We start from the raw sequence: 16,737 nt of genomic DNA, 5'->3' as shown, positions 1-16,737 counted from the left end.
AGGCCTGATCCAATAAGGTGTTAAACAAGTCCTCAACTTTAGGTATAACAGTGGTGCCATTGTGTCCTTGCATCCTAAAGCTGGGTCTGGGGGGATGCTGAACCTGGGTCTGGGGGGATGCTGAACCTGGGTCTGGTGGGCAGATGCTGAAGCTGGGGCCGGGGCGGGCAGATGTTAAAGCCGGGTCGGGGGGCAGTTTGGGAGCCGGGGTTGCTTTGGAAGGCTCTGGCCGAGGTGCACACGGGGCTGTGGGGTGAGGCAGCCCCCGTGCCCCGCGGTCACTCCGTGTGCGTTCGCAGGCTGTGACAGCGAGCACTGGGGGCCCCACTGCAGCAACCGCTGCCAGTGCCAGAACGAAGCGCTCTGCAACCCCATCACGGGTGCCTGCGTGTGCGCCGACGGCTTCCGCGGCTGGCGCTGCGAGGAGCTCTGCGAGCCGGGCACCTACGGCAAGGGCTGCCACTTCCAGTGCCAGTGCCACCACGGCGCCACCTGCGACCACCAGACCGGAGAGTGCCACTGCGCGCCCGGATACACCGGCGTGTTGTAAGTGCGGCAGGAGCGCGCTGGGACTGCCTCGAACTGGTTTGGGTCGGACGCGTGTAACGCGAGGAGTAACTGGCAGAGTTTACACCCTGTTATACACTGGCCTTTGTAGAAATCATGGAACGGGAGTTCAGAGAGAATGGATAAAGGGAACCTCTGCTCTTGCTGCTGGTTATACCTGTGTCCCGGAAGGGAGCCTTCAAAGAGACCTGGAGATGGACTTAGGACAAGGGTGTGTAGTGGTAGAACAAAGGGTGATGGCTTTAAACGGGGATAAATGGGATGTTGAAAAGGAATTGTTCCCTATGAGGGTGGGGAGGCCCTGGCACAGGTTGCCCAGAGAAGCTGTGGCTGCCCTGGAAGTGTCCGAGGCCAGGTTGGATGGAGCTTGGAGCAGCCTGGGGTAGAGGAAGGCGTCCCTGCCCATGACAGGGAGTTGGATCTGGCTTCAATGTCTCTTCCAACGCAAACCGTCCTGGAGTTCTATGATTCCATGCTATTAAAATAAAATATAGTGCTAAAAGAAGCTTAAAAATAATTTATATGTTCCAACTTGTACAACAACTCTACCTGTTCCTAATTTCAGAATTTGAATACAATCCAAATTACGGTGGAGTTTTGATAAGCAGTTGGACTCTCTCCTCATTAGCAGTCCAGTGCAGCATCAAATGGGACTTTTCCATCCCCAATTTATTTGACTTTCAATCTAACTGAGAAAGCATTGCTGTTAACTATATCAGCTTAGTATCTAGGGGGTAAATTTTAAGCACAGAGAGCAGGGATTTAGCGGTGTGACTCCTATTAACTTTAACGAGAATCATGTAGCTAAATCCCCATCCACCACACGGAAAGTTTACCAGTAGGATTCACAAAATCTGCATATTAATTTTAGGACAGCAAGCAATAGTTTCTTGTTTAAAATTGCCCACAGTGTAACATCAGTTCTCATTAGAGATCTTTCAGTAGCTTCAAAAGTAATTATGCTTTTCAGAATTATTTAAGGGGAAAAGAGAATTTAGTCACTGAATTTGGTGGGAGATCTATTGTAGGTGAGTTAATACTTTTGCAGTCTATTATTATTTGTTGACCTGCATGAAGAGGAAGGTAAAAAATAAGGACAGAGTTAACCCTCATAAATAAGTGATAGGCCTTGTGAATATTTAATTTAGTACCTGGTTTCCTCCTAGACTTGTGACCTCAGTCATGGCAGCACTCACTGCTAAGGACTCCACTTACTCTTGGGAGTGTTCCCCTTCACATCAGGAGTCAGTTCCCAGCAGGGCCAGCCCCTGTTGTTGTAGGAACATCCTCATCAGAAGACAGTCAGCTGGGGGACAACATCCTGTAGTTTCAGAACCTCGATGCTGAAAGCTCTGATGTGCAGATGTAGGAGAACTGGGTTTGCAGGGATTACCCCCACATTGCCCCCCATGAGTACTGAGAGAGACTCAATGAGCTTAAATAGTCTTTAAATGATGTTGAGTCCTTGCCAGTCCATTATACACTGCAAATGTTAACATTCAGTAGTGACTGGAGGAATTTCAAGCCTTTTAATCCCATCCTTTTATTCTGTTTGCAGCTTCTTTTATTGCCATGTCATATAATTCACATTGAAGGCTTCATCCTGCAACTCATATTTTCCTGGGTTATTTTAATGGTTATGGGTTTCCCTGTGGAGATGGGTGGGATTTGGTACATGCAGAAAGGTCACACACATGCATCAGCCTTACAGGGCTGGATCCAGGGCACATAAACAACCCCAGCAGAAATAAAAGGAATCTCAGCTAATTGGCAGTGCCAGCTGAGCCTTACTGAGGTTTCATCATTTGCATGAGCACTCCCATGATGACCTGTGTTGTGTGTTTTGCTCAATTGCTGTTCCCTGCAAGCTGATCTCTGTTTCTGTTGTTCTCTCTCCCCAAAGCTGCGAGGAGCTGTGTCCCCCCGGCAGCCACGGAGCGCAGTGCGAGCTGCGCTGCCCCTGCCAGAACGGGGGGGTTTGTCACCACATCACTGGGGAGTGCTCCTGTCCTGCTGGATGGATGGTGGGTACTGCTGCTCCTCACTCAGGGCCTGCAGCTGGGTGTTCATTGTTCACTGGCTCAGCTGATGTGTGCCAGCCAGGCTCTGACAATTCCCACACTGGAACCACATTTGCTGGGTGTGCACAGCCCCTGCACAGACAGGCCACCACTTTGGGACCTGCCACCTTCCCTGGAAGCGTCCAGAAATGTGTGGGTGTGGCACCTGGGGACAGGGGTTAGTGGTGGGCTTAGCAGTGCAGGGGGAATGGTTGGACTTGATCATCTTGGGGAGCTTTTCCAGCCTTGGTGGCTCTGTGATTCTCTGACTGGTAGGTGCCATCACAGAGTTTTAAAACAACAGCATGCCACAAGGCAAGAGAGTTGTCTGTGAGTTCCTGTTCCTTGGAATATTCCCTGCAGCCTTAGACAGGGCCCTCACACAGGACAGAAAGCTCAAAGCCCAGCTCAGCTCTGTCAGAGGCACAAAGTGTCCTGTTCCCCTTCAGGGAAGAGGGGAAAGCCAGGAGGAATCCGAGGCTCAGGCAGGCAGCAGAGCTGAGCCCAGGGCACAGTTCAGTGTCGTGGCCTTGCCCAGGCACCACTGCCATTGATTGCCAGAGATTTGCTTGTGTCAGGGCCTGCACTGCAGAGACACAGCTGCCCTAACCTTTAATCCTTCGTGTCATGAAAGCAATGCCAAGCATTTCAAAGTCCTCAACTTTATCAATAATGTAATAATGAACTCTCTTGGGGCATACCAAGTCTCACAGGCCTTCAACCCATTTAGCTGTACTAAACTTCCTGGCATTTTTCCTGTATCTGACAATTAGTCTCTTGGCAAAGTTGCTGGATTTTAAAGCATGCAAGTACTCTGAATTTTTTATTTTTACGTGGAAAGCCCTGCAGATCATCACACAACGGTGAATTCTGATGGGGACCCTCTACCTGTTCAAGCATACAAAAGCTGAGAAAGGTTTATGTTCCTTTCCATTTATACATCAACTGCTTTGAGTTCAAAAGCACCAGCTCTGAGATGCTGCTGTACATCAGTAACAATGTTCTGTAGGAGAACATTGCTGTCCTTAATTTTTGGTGGAAAATATCTCTAACTAGAGAGCTGGAATCTCTCTAACACCACCCATCATGGCAAGGGTGGTGATGAGGTTATTCCATTTCAAATGACAAAGGCAAAACTTGTCAGAAGTATGAATATGGCCCCTTGCCCTCACCTGGCAACCAGTGGTAGCAAAGAAAAGGTTCTTTCCTTGAGTGCTGGAGCATCAGGAAAGCAATTCACATGCTTCTGAGGGCTATCAGTCCATTCTGGCACTACCCCCAAGAAGTGATCAATAAAGTGATTCACATAAAAATATTACTTTTTTCATCTCTCCTCCTGCATGCCAAGATTTCTCAGGATCTAAGGTGTTTTGCTGTATTCTTCCTTACTTGTATTTTATCAGGAGTTTTCTCCTCTTTTCAAAATTAAACCATAACTAAACAAATAAGAATAGCAGAATAGAAGAGGAATTTTTAGATGTCTTTTAGGATGCAGCACAGACCCGAAGAAGAACCAGAGCACTGCACAGCAGCTGTGGCTGTATTCTGGCCCAGTCCTGCCCAATTCCTTACAGCCTGGAGTTCTTTTATGCATTTTTAGGAGCCCAGAGAGACTTTTCTGAAAACTATGTTGTTGGCTGCTCTGTCCCTGGAGGAACCCTAGAGTTAACAATTGATGTTTGAAACAAGCATAACTGAAAATTGTAGAGAAAGATCAAGTATTCTGCAGAACGAAACCGAAATTATAAGTAAAAGCACTCAGCTTGTAAATGTTGAGATTTTAAGTATGAAGGGTCTCTCCAGGGTTTTAATGAAAAGCTGGTAATTCAGCATACAGAGAGAGATAACAAGTGTGTTTTCATGCTATATTTTTAACTCTTGGTGGTTGGAATGGTTTGGGAAGTGAGACATGAGGGGGCTGTAAAGGAGCAGGCGAGATGGGATTGCTAGACAGCATTCATTTTATTTCACACCACGGATTTCTGTGACACCAGGAATTTTACTTGCTGATTTTTAGGCTTGAGACTGCACATATATATTGAATATACCATCATTTTGGAAGGAGAGAATTCTCCCTAGATTTATACAAGTGCAAATCCACTTGGACTTTATTGCTGCTGGATGAGCTGCAACTTTTATCCTTTCCTAGGTTGGCTTATTACCAGGAGCTCAGCTCCCTTGGGGTTTGGTGGGATGGGGAAGGGAAGGAGTTGACTTTTAAAGGAGGAAGTTCTGGGGTTCTGAGGTTCTTCTTTGGATCTGCCATCTTCAAAGCCTGGTTCTTTTATGACTTGTAATTTCTTTCCTCCCACCAGTGCTGAATCTCCCAGCAGCAGGAGTTCCTTGGATGTTGTCCTGTGGGACTTTACTGCCCCATGGGTTCCTCACCAGGAGGATGGTGGCCAACAGCCTCTATTGTTGAGCAGTCAACAGAACGTGGCTTCCAGCATCCCACAGTGTTGGGCTTTTTCCACTTCTGTGCCTTTGTGGCTGTGGAGTTTAGTGGGTGGCTGCTTTAGGGCCTCATTAACAATTTACAGGTTTAATTCTATACATCTTTCTCATTTGCAATATTAAATTCTCCAAGCACTCTCAGGAAGTGGGGAGAGAAGTTAATTTAGCATTTACAATGCTTCTCAGAAGCCCTTTTGAAGGACTAGATCTCTGTGCTCAGGAAAGCAGCTGTATTTCCTGATGTGACAGAACATTTGTCACTGGTAACTCCTCCTGTTTGGCCCCAGACCCCCTTCCCAAGGCATGGTGGTGCTGTGGTAATACAGCACATTCTGCTCATCACTTCTCTCCTATTAATTCTGGCCATTGTGAAGCAAAATTTGTATTTTTGTCTATTTTTCTTTCTGTTGCGGATTTTAAACGGGGGGGTGTCTGAGAAAATGGAGCAGGGAAAAAATCTTTTCTGTTCTACAAAATACAGCAAACAATGTCAAAAGCAGAAGCTGATGAGATCAGGGCCTTAAAAAGGTGCTGATGGGGTGAACTTTGCTGATTAGATGTATAAGTAGCAGGAAATGTTGGTCTGACATTTGATCCTCTAGAGAGGGATGTTTTGAATTCCCTTAGTACATATTAATGCAGAAAGTACAGCTAAAGATTCTCTTGGCTCCAGGGGGATGCTTCCCAGAGTATTGCTTTCTCATCATTTGTTGATAGAAATCCTGTTCCTTTTGAGACATGAAGGGAGAAAGTATTTATTATCAAGATAAATGGACACTTAGGTTTTCAGATATATAGTGCTGTGTATTACTCAAGTCCAGAGACACCAGTTTTTAACTCTGTAATCTGAAAGTTCTTGAACTGAGGCCAACCTGTCTGTTTTACAGCCAAGGAGTCACATAGCCCTGGTTGGGAAAGGCTCAAAGTATCTGTTTTATGGTGACATTGAAGAGCAGCCTCTTCACTTTGGGGCTGTTGATACAGCTAAACTTCCCGAGCCCCGAGGAGTGAAAGCAGCCATTATATTCCTGGTTTATATTTTGAATAAGTTGTGTCTGATAACGTGCTTTGTTCAAAACCCAGAGGCCCCAGGGCTTGCTTAGGGAAACAGCGAAATTAAACCCAAATAATCCTGTGGCCAGACACTGTTTCTGTCTCACGCTGGGCACTGTGGTGGCACTGGCAGCAGCACCACTTGCTGCAGATGCCAAACATTTTCCATTATAGGACCACAACTTCAGATCCCAGCACTGCCAGACTTGTTTTGGCTGAAGTTCCTCAGTTGGATGCCAGCCTCAGGCTTTATATTTGCTCACAGGGAGAAAAACATTCATACAACTTCTAAGAAAGTCTGGGGAAATCCTTGTAAGGCCTTGATACTTGGCAGGGACATTATGGGATACCTGGGGGGAAGCCACTGGAGACTGGCAGGTAAATTTTCCAGAGACACGGCCCCACACGAGGGTGAGCATTCCCTGCCCTGGGGCTGAGCAGCTGGAGCAGGGATTACCTGGGAGCTGCTTTGCTTGTGAGCAGTGCCAGGGGCACAGCAGGGACAGTCTGGCTTTGCTTCACCCCCAGGGCTGGGTAAGCAGGGAGGGCAAGGAGGAAACATCTCAGAGATGAGCATTTGGGTCTGAGTGGAGGAGAGGATTAAAAGGGAGGCTGCAACAGGGATTTGGAATAGACTGGAATAAAGAGGCAGGAAAGCAGAGGACTGGGAGCATAAAATGGGATGTGGAGTTGAGGCAGGTCAGGGACTGAGATGTGGCTCCAGGGTTGGGGATAAGGAGCTGGGAGGATGCTGGATGCTGCATCCTGTCACTGTTCAGGGATTAGGTGGATATTCCACTGCAAAGTTCCAGTGGCTTTCCCAAAGCTCTGACAGATCCATTCTGTGCTGCTTTGAGAGATGGATGTGTGGCTGGAGAGAGCAGAGGGAGCAGAGTGAAGGGTGTGAAGGGCAGTAGAGGAATCTCCAGCCTCCAGTTGGGTTGGATGAATGAGACTGGCTGAACAGGAGAGATCATCAGAGACCATCAAAACCATCACAGCTACACTCTCCCAGTGCAAACCTTCCAACAATCCCTTCCTTCCCAAACCTTCTCTGTGCAGCAGAGAGCCAACAGCTTTTCAGGCTCGCCATTTCACAAAAACCCCAGGAGCACAAAGCAGCTTTGCAGACTTCTCTGGTTGCCTTCAACTTTTCCCACATCTTCGTGTGGCTGTTCAAGGGGCAGTGCAAGCCCAGCTGCAGTTTGTGGGGGAGATCCAAGGAAGAGAATTATCCCTGAGTGTGCAGTGGTGAGAAAAATCCCTTCTGGAGTCAGGCCAGGCAGGCATTTACTGTGGTAGCAGAGTTTTCAGACTGTCGTTAGCACATCTTATGCAGATAAAATATTGCTGCTACACTTACATCTAGTTTTAGCAAGAAGGACAATAAAATTCCAAGCTGCATAGAGAAATTTATTGTATTATGAATGTTGACTGAAATATTGCTCTTTCTACAACCTTACCAGGGGCTGGTGTGTGCACAGCCTTGTCCTCCTGGAACCTTTGGAATTAACTGCAGCCAGGACTGTCCATGCCACAACGGAGGGCACTGTGACCCCGTGACAGGAAAATGCCTGTGTACAGCTGGCTATATAGGAGACAGGTAAAAATCAACCCCCAAGCCTTTCATTTTAACCATGGACTGTCAATATTTATATCCCTTCTAGGACAATCTTCCTCCCTGAAAAATGGTGTTATGTCTCTATTGCTCCAATTAGGTTCATCCTTCTGAAGCACTTCAAGCAATATAAATGTGGCAATGTTATTACTTTTTATTGGCAATGCTCTCCATTTACAGGGGTTTTTAATATAACTTTTAAAATTTAATGGATTAAATTTAATTTAGATATTTACAGTGATAAATTTAATAGAGAGCATTACATGTTTACAAGATATGTAAATGAACTATCTTTATACAAATTAATATCCTCAAGAGTAAGCAATGCTGCAGTTTAATGTCTCCTTCATTCTTGTGTGCTGCTGTAGCACTGATCCATCTCAGCCACCAGCAAAAGGTGATAAATCCTCAAAATTTATAAACGAGAGCCTTCACCCATGAATCGATCAGAGCAGATGATAATATTGTTTTACCAAGGTGTCATGGATTCAGCAAAATGACTACACAGCAAAGTCAATGAGGGATTGCAGCACATGCTGGCTTAGCCTGCAGCTAATCCTGGCTAACAAAGGTTGGGAAGTGCAGTTAAAGCAGCTCTCAGGAGCACTTTGCATGGGGCCTGTGGCACCAGGGTTTGCAGAGATGCACAGCTCACCAGTGCTAAAGCACTTTCTCCTCTATATTCCCTTTTTTATTAGCTCGATACTGACATATGCTACAATTATATTTTTATGCAACAAAGCTGGAGTTTCTCATCTCTGCCCTCACTGAATAATCAGCATGTTGTTGGAGCACAAGCATCCAACCCTCAACCCTGTGTGAGAGTCAGAAGGCTGCTCCTCCCCATTACACATGGAGCTTCCCTGTTTCCATTTTATGGACAATTATAATTGGAGGGGGCTCTGGAGTTTATGTCAGGATTTGCATGGGGTTGAATATGGAGGAAATACTAATTATTTCCAAGTAATTTAGAGGAGAAGGCATCAGTGTGCCTCTCTTCCCCATTCTCCACGGAGACTGTTTCCAGACATGTGGTACCATATAATTCCTGTTTCTCTTTCTCTTTGTGGAGACTTTTCCACTGAAGGAGGCAGCTGTGCAGCCTGGGCCTTTATAGTGGGGACCAGACTTAAATCCCAAGCTGCTCCCAGTGCTGGCCATGCTGGGGGAGGCCAACAGAGCCTCTCTTGCTCTCCTCATTTGGTTTTTGCCCACCCTGATGGATTCCTGGCTGTGGATGGATCAATCCAATCAAGTGTTGGAGCTGTTGGGAGCTCCCAGCCAGCAGCCTGCATCCTGTTGGGGATGAGGAAAGGAGATGGGAGGAGGATTTTACTGCTGATTGGAAAAGAAGTGAGGGAAGGTCACATTCTGCATCCAAGCAAAACCCTTGGGAATGGCTCACCTTCCCCATCCCAGAGCAGGGAAGTAAAAGACACTGAGAGGAGAAGCAGGAGAGCAGAAATGCAGCTGTGTGAAAGGATGAATGAGAAGAGGATTGAAAAGGTAAACAGGCAGTTAGGAAAGCTCTGCTGCAGCAGAGTAAAACTGGATTAGCTGAGAATTTCCCACCTTTCCAACGGGTTCCTGGAAAATCAGAACATGCTCATCTCTCAGCCTTTCATCGCCCTTCCATAGGGAGGGGAACCTCAGGTCTGTTGTATCCAGCTGCAGTTCTGCTGCTCCCTGGGGCTGGGCAGCCCTGGTTCGTACTGGCTGTACTGGTTTGTTCTGAGCACACACCTGCCTCACCTGCCTGGGGGCCCACTGAGTTCAGTGAGGGACAAGGTCTTCAAAGGGTCTGAGTGGCTTTCCTTGGTTTTGTTTTCACACCACAGAGACAATGGGACAGACCAGGCAGCTCCAGCCTAGCTCAGAGTCTGTTTTACCCTCTGCATCTCCTGCAGCTGTTGCAGTGTCACAGCAAAAAGGAGAGCAGGAAAATCTGCTGCACAACAAAACACTGCCTGCTTTAACATTTTACAAGGCATTGAAAAAAATCTTAATAATGACAGATACTGTGAATAACAGCAATAAAGACATAAATACATTTTACCTACTATCACCTTAAAATTGTCAATAAGTACTATATAATGCTCCAGTTCATCATCATGTGCAGATGGTAATAACACACAGTTAGATAAATATCTGTGGAGATGAAATGGTCATAAAGGTCTGTGTGAATGTAATTGCCACACTTTTGTTCCCTACCTGTTTTCCAAGAGTGGCACTGCACTAAATCTCTAGGAAATTGGCAGCACTGTTAATAACTGCAGGATGCTTTGTGTTCACTGAAATGACTGGATCTGTCATGGAAATGTGTGTTTCACAAACTGGAAAGGAATAATAGCAGAGGCACAGTTAGAAGCTGAGAATGGAGTGTTTCAGAATTGAGTGGCTCACAGGAAAAGTGAACATGCTGGTTTAGCTTTGTTTTCCATATTGCCCTTAAATCGAAAGATTGAATCTTAACAGAATAAATCTCACATTTATTAGAACTATATGGGCAGATTTACTCTCCTGTTGTTGTGTTTGTACTTGTAGCTCTTATCTCCAGGTTAGTGCATTTTGAAAGGCTATTCATATTTGTCTGTGCTACATAAACGTGATCATTGTTCCAAAACAAAGAGGACAGCCTAAAAAACTTTTCAGCATTATTCCGTAAGAAAAGAAAATTGTGGGTAAAAATGTAGGAGCATGTACTAAGTTCATCTGTTAAGCATGCTGCCTTCTGTTTAATATTTTGTGAAATTGCTTCCATTAATTCTACAGGTGACAGCCATATTATCCTATCCCAACCCAAATAATTATGGTACATATTAAAGTTCAGTGGATATTATAATACGAATCTCCCCAGATAGGCAGAAAGCAATGTAAATTAAACAAGAAACATAACTAGGGCTTAGCAGCTCATTTTGTAATTTAATTGAACAATGTATCTGGTTGTTAATGGTGCTATGGACACATTAGATTGATATGTTGCAAAGGAAAGATGTTTAAGTAGAAAGCTAATTCCTGCTGTGATTATTCTCATGTTCCAGAGGAGTCATTATTAGTATTCTTTGTATAAAATTCATTAGCGGTAGCTGCTTGATCTCCAAATAAATAAGTTGGTTAAATTGTTAGTAGAAAAAGGCTAATTATGTAAATGGATTAGGTCGTCAATATTTCATTTCCAGATGCTTTTCTCCCTGCTAGGTAATGCTTCATCTTCTATAAATATAGAATGATACAGTGCACTATTGACTAAGAATTCACCCCGTGGAGCTCAGAGCTCTCCTGCTCACTCAGGGTCTGTGCAGCAGTGGGGACATGAGGAGCTTCATTGTTCCTCCTTGCATTTCATTTGCTGGGAGTGTTCCAGCCCCACTGTTCCCATTCTTTGCTGGCTCTTTCCTTTGCAGCTGAACCCCCTGAGAGCAGCAGGACTCTCTCTCTCTGGTGCCTCTCCAGACTCTTTTCCTCTTTGTCCCAAACTCCTCTCACTTTAGGGCTCGTATGAACTCCTCAACTCGGATTTGCAACCAGCAGCTGCGTCGGCGCCTGCTGGAATTAAATCACCAGCCAGTCCCTTTGCTGTGTTCATTTATTTTTAGTAAAACGTGATAATCTGAAGCTGCAAAAGTAATGCCCTTCTTATATACTGCCTGTGTTCATTGCAGTTTTGCCTGGCTTGCATCACACATTAATCTTTTATTACTGATCATTATATTAACTCTCACCTGCCAGCTGTGAAATGACCTGCAGAAAGACATTTAACAATTGCCTCCATCCACTGAGTTTACAGTATACACTTTAATCAATGCTCAGGCTTAAATTAATGCTGATAGGCAATTTCCAATGCCTGGCATCCATGTGATAAGGGAATTGGGCTTTTCTGGGCTTCTTTTTCTGTTTTTATTAACTGAAAAGGCCTATCTGTATTTCACGGTGGATCATGTAAACTGTGGTACTGACTCATTGCAGAATTCTGAAACCACTGAATTATGTCAAGCACACAATCAATTGCTTTCTTCAGGACCTTAGCTGAGCTTTTCCAAGTAGGAAATAATCTGAACTCTTAAATTGGTTGTGTAGGACAAGGAAACAGACTTTTTGGTAGATCTCAGAACGTATCCAAGTAGGAAGATATTTTTAGCAGTGCATGGAAGGTGCAATTTAAAACAATCTGTGTAAAGTATTTGCAGGTTCCAATTTTATGAGCATCAAATATTAAAATGTTGGCAAATTTTAAGAAGATTCTCCACTAAGGAGCATGAAAGTGATTTTTATGGAGATTTTATACTACTGAGCTACCCTGGAGTAGGAGAAGAAAAGCAAATTTAAGCTTTTAGTTACTCAGAACACACTCAAAACACAAAGGGGTTTCATTTCTCCTTGCTGGTATAAAACTGATGCAATGTCAACAAAGAGGGCAAGGGAAACTAAAACGTTGCTGGAGATCATTTTGCTCAATATTGCTAAATACACTTTCCCTTTTATCCCTCCTCATCACTGAGAGGGCCATTCAAGGGAGGTGCACAGTCCTCCTGTGATAAAGAGAAGTCAAACAGGTGAGGGGTTTTATAATAAAATATTTTAGTGCCTATCAGCTTCTTACGATTGACAAACACAATTGTCAAGGTCCAGGAAAGAAGAATGCATTTTGTGAATGGAGGTAACATGAACTGATGCAAATTTAGCAGGATAGAACTGGGCAGAGACGAGCGCAGTTTCCCCCAGCAGCAGTTTGCACACCCAAGATGCTCCATCACTCCGGTGATCCCATCGGCTCAGTGTTACCTCAGCAAATGAGCAGGGATTGCTCTGGGTGGTATTCAGTTCATGAGCAAAGAGGTTGCTGTGTGAAAGCAATGTCCTGCTGAGATTTTGGGTGTGACTGGCTCCCGTGTCCCGTGCCATGGCAGGTGCCAGGAGGAGTGTCCCATCGGCACCTACGGCTTCCAGTGCGCGCAGACCTGCGCCTGCCAGAACGGGGCCAAGTGCTACCACGTCAACGGGGCCTGCATCTGTGACCCTGGCTTCAAAGGCATCCACTGCCAGGAAAGAATGTGTCCTGAAGGGTTCTATGGCCTCAAGTGCAACAAGAGATGCCCCTGCAATATTACCAACACCCTCAGGTATGTACCTCATGCAATATTCTAGTGCAGGGACTGGTACAATAAAAGCATTGGGAAAAAAATCCAGCTAACTACACCTACTGTCCTTTTCTCTGTAGTTTTAAGTACAAACACAGAGAATTTCTCTGGTTTGCAAAATTCTGATTTAAACAACCTCAGGTTTGGAACCATAAGCCTCAGTCCAGCCAGATACTAAGCATGGATCTATTTGCAGTTCTGGTAACACCTGAAACAGCCTGACATACAGCTTTATCCTGTAAATCTCTAGGCATAAGAACCACCAGATGATGCTCGTATGTGTGGATAATAACCCAATGAAATTTAAAAAATAGATATATATTTACTCCAATCCATCACTTTCCCTCTTTTTTATGACATGGGTTTGCTTGTTAGATCTGTAGACAGCAAGGGGACTTTCAACATGAAAGCTAATTTGCTTCAGCTGATGTCTCATGGCAAATTACCTTGTTGGAAACACTTGAGGCCGATGTATAAATAGACTGAAATCAATATCCCTGAGTCAGACTGTGGAACTGTAACATGGTTGACATTGTCAAAATAGTCTCCTCATGTGAGCCCATTTTTGTTCTTCATTCTCTTTGTGTATGAGGAAAATATTCAGGAAAATAAATATCAGGGAATTATACCTACAATGGAAAGAGTCTCACTTAAAAGGTCAGAGTTTGATGTTTTATTCCCTTTTTTGCTTTTTTTAAAGATCTGATTCTTGAGGTTCTCTTTACTCTGAGACAGAGCCACAAACAGACTTGAGCACTTTGAATTTACTTTTCCATTGCAGGCTTGAATAAGTTTTCCAAACCTTGAAAAGAAGGAAGAATTTAACACTCTTCCCTATAATCCTCTTTGTTACCTTAAGTAGCTCCTTGCCTTGTTTACTGACTGCTGGAATTGCTCTTCAGAGAATCCTCACTCCCTGTCCTGCAGTAAAGGGAGCCTGGACAGCCAAACCCCCTGGCCTGAGCTGCCTGATGTTCTGGAACCACATTTCCTCACCTGCATAGTGCTGAGCCCCTCAGCTCCCACTGGATTCCCTCCTTTCTCTGCCCCTTGCTGTTCAGCAGGCAGAGCCAATTCAGGGGGAGGTGGAGATAATTGATGCCCAGGCAAAAATGCCCTTGATAGACATTCTCCAATTTGGAACCAGACAGGTGGGGACCTGACTGTCCTGCTGATGCTGACAAACCCACCTTGCCATCTTGCTGCTGTTAAAATAAAAACACACTCAATTATGTATGCAAGAAATGGCGCCTCATTTGTGTGCACACACAGACACACACACAAACACTTCAGGCAAATCTGTCTGTGCTCTTGAGATAGACCCTATTTGTCTCAGTCTTGGAAATAAACAGGTGATTTTCCTTGTGAATTCAGCTGTGAGTGGTGAGGTTTTGCTTAACTGGAAGTCAGAGCCCGCAATGGATTATTTAAAACTTGTAATTGTGGTGATACAACTCCTGTGCAGCAAGAGAGCTCCAGCACAATTGGGTTTGACAGCCAGGATCCAAAGGGTTTGAGGCTTCCAGGGAGCTCTGTACAAGAGTCTCCCATCGCTTCTGATTATGTTGTGTATCATGAAATCACTGCAAAAATACCATCCCTGAGGCAAGAGCTGCACATTATACACAAAAGGTTAGTGCTGTGTGGTACTGAGGATGGGGATGCCTCAGGAATTACTGCAGAGTGAGCTGAGGGATAGATTCCTACGTGTCACATCACTGCAGCACCTGTGCTAAATCCAAGCTGAATTGCTCCTCAGTGGGAACTGTTCTTCAGGTGTACAGGAAGGTGAGAATATGCTCATGGTCAGCAGCTGACACTTGTGTCTTCACTCCTCCTGAGCCTGCTGAAACCTGTTTGTTTCCATAAATGTAGAAATAGAGTGGAAGGACTGCAGGCCACAGGCAAGGCTGAGCTTGGCTGCAGTTTCTCAGCTATGTGCTCAATTTATTAAGAGTCTTTTAGGTGGGGTAAGACCGTGGGTTGGAGGGTGAAAGAATTCACTGTGTTACTCAGAACTACCTGGGAGGTGCTCTGTGAGTTTGCCAGAGGATCTTTCCTGAAAGAACAGACTTGCACCTTCCAGCTGTGAGTAAAGAAGAGGTCTCAGAGAGGTTTGAGAGAGCTCAGAAAGGGGGAGGATTGAATCCTCTCCCAGTTCTTTTCTGGGCACGTGGTCATTCCTACACACCCTGCCTGTGCCTGCTTGCTGTCTGATGGGAACATTTTATTCCTTCCTTCCCAACACTGCTCCGTCAGCGTCCCTTGCAGCATCCTCTGCTGAGATGGAATCTCTGGTTCCTTAATAAATGAGTCTGGTCTCTCTGTTGATAAAATCTCTCTTTTTCCTACATCTTATCACTGCTGTTATGGAACAAAGAGATACCAGCAAGCTGTAGGTCAGTAAATGTTCTTTCATTCATCCATGGGATTTCAGCTCTCCTCTTTTGCACCAGCTCTGCAGAGTGCTGTCAATTGCTGAGCCAAGGAGCGTCAGAGTTGGTGGAAAATGACCTTTTCCAAAGGCACTCCAAATTCTGAACAAATCTATGTGCTGATTGTTTAACCAGTCCCATACAGTGCACTTCTCTTCCCACCCACCTCTTCCCATTCTTCCCTGAGTGTTTGTTCATATTGAAACTGGGCTATTCCAAAGTGACTCATTTACCCACAGCCATCTATTTTCCCCAGGAGCAATTTAAGCTCTTGGCTACTTGCTGTGGTCCCCAAGTGTGGAGGATAATTATCAAACACCTGTAGAAGGTGAAGGAAACTCCTGTCCCTGGATTTGTCACATTTGATCTGGTTATTGGAGATTTGACTGGAATGGAAAGTTCTGAGGGCTTTGAGGAGTAGCTGAGGAGGAACAGTAGGAAATACACAATCAGCTTTTCCATTTTCATAGATCTATCTATTTTAATGTCTGAAGAGATCAGAGTGATCATCTAGTCTAACCTCCAGCATGGTAATGACTGAAGGACACCATCCAATAATTTCTGCATCAAAGCACACTGAAAGGCACTTTGTACAGGACTTTGAACAACCCCACAATTAGGTGATTTAGAATGTGGTGGTGACTTGGACTGTCCTTCCACAGGAAAGGATACACCTGTAAAAAACTCCCCTCTGCAAAAAGTCCATGTTGAGACAGCCTACAATAACTGGAAGGGAATAATCCTGGCTTGTTCTTCTGTCAGGCAGGGAGGGAAATGAACAGCTGGAGTTGTCCTGGGTACCCACCCTTCCTGAGCACTGGTGTGGAGCCAGCCTGGGGAGCCATGTGCCCCTGGTAATGTCTTTCCCAGGTCAGAGATGTGAGAAGGAAGGAAGCCCCTGGGACAAAGGCAAATGGAATGGGCAGATCTCCAGAGGCTCCAGTTACTGCCTCAACACCAAACCCTGTGGAGCTTCCATGAAGTTCTGCCTTGATCTGAGTCAATAATGCTGGACAAGGCTGGCTCTGAAGATGTGCTGGACTGGAGGAGCAGCCCTGGAGCCTCACTGTGGCCACTGCTTTAAAGCAAGAGGCGTTTTAGTAAGGGAGACTGGATGTAGTGTGGACACCATAAAACAGAAAATGCTGTAAAATAAGGATTAGGGTGCTGATAACAAAAATGAGAGGATGGTGCTGCTGTATAAACAGAAAATCAGAAAATTCACAGGGAAGGTGTTGCTTTGGCTGAAAGATGTGTGGAGAACAAATTCAGAATTTGGAACAGACTGTGCTGTCTAAAACACTTATTTGCCTTGAGAAATTTACCTGCTTTCCTCAGATTTCCTCAAAATTAGATGCTTTAAAAATTTAAAAGGTCAAAAATGCCCTTATGCTTTTCAGTTCAGCTAATAA

The 16,737-nt window shown here is 45.0% G+C and overlaps 1 protein-coding gene across 2 annotated transcripts in view; it reads left to right on the top strand.

Annotated features, from left to right (window-relative positions):
* The window catches only part of MEGF11 (multiple EGF like domains 11), a 184,150-nt gene that overhangs the window by 92,541 nt on the left and 74,872 nt on the right, over positions 1 to 16,737 (top strand). For both annotated transcript variants that reach the window (XM_084213617.1, XM_084213616.1), the window contains exons 3-6: positions 300 to 546; positions 2,471 to 2,591; positions 7,601 to 7,737; positions 12,660 to 12,872. In XM_084213617.1, the coding sequence (XP_084069743.1) occupies positions 300 to 546; positions 2,471 to 2,591; positions 7,601 to 7,737; positions 12,660 to 12,872 (718 nt within the window). The remainder of the gene's footprint in view (positions 1 to 299; positions 547 to 2,470; positions 2,592 to 7,600; positions 7,738 to 12,659; positions 12,873 to 16,737) is intronic.

The sequence above is a fragment of the Fringilla coelebs genome (assembly GCF_963513975.1).
Source record: "Fringilla coelebs genome assembly, chromosome: 12".
Taxonomy (NCBI): Eukaryota; Metazoa; Chordata; class Aves; order Passeriformes; family Fringillidae; genus Fringilla; species Fringilla coelebs.
Note: the sequence above shows the minus strand (reverse complement) of the source record. Positions and strands in the feature narration are given on the sequence as shown.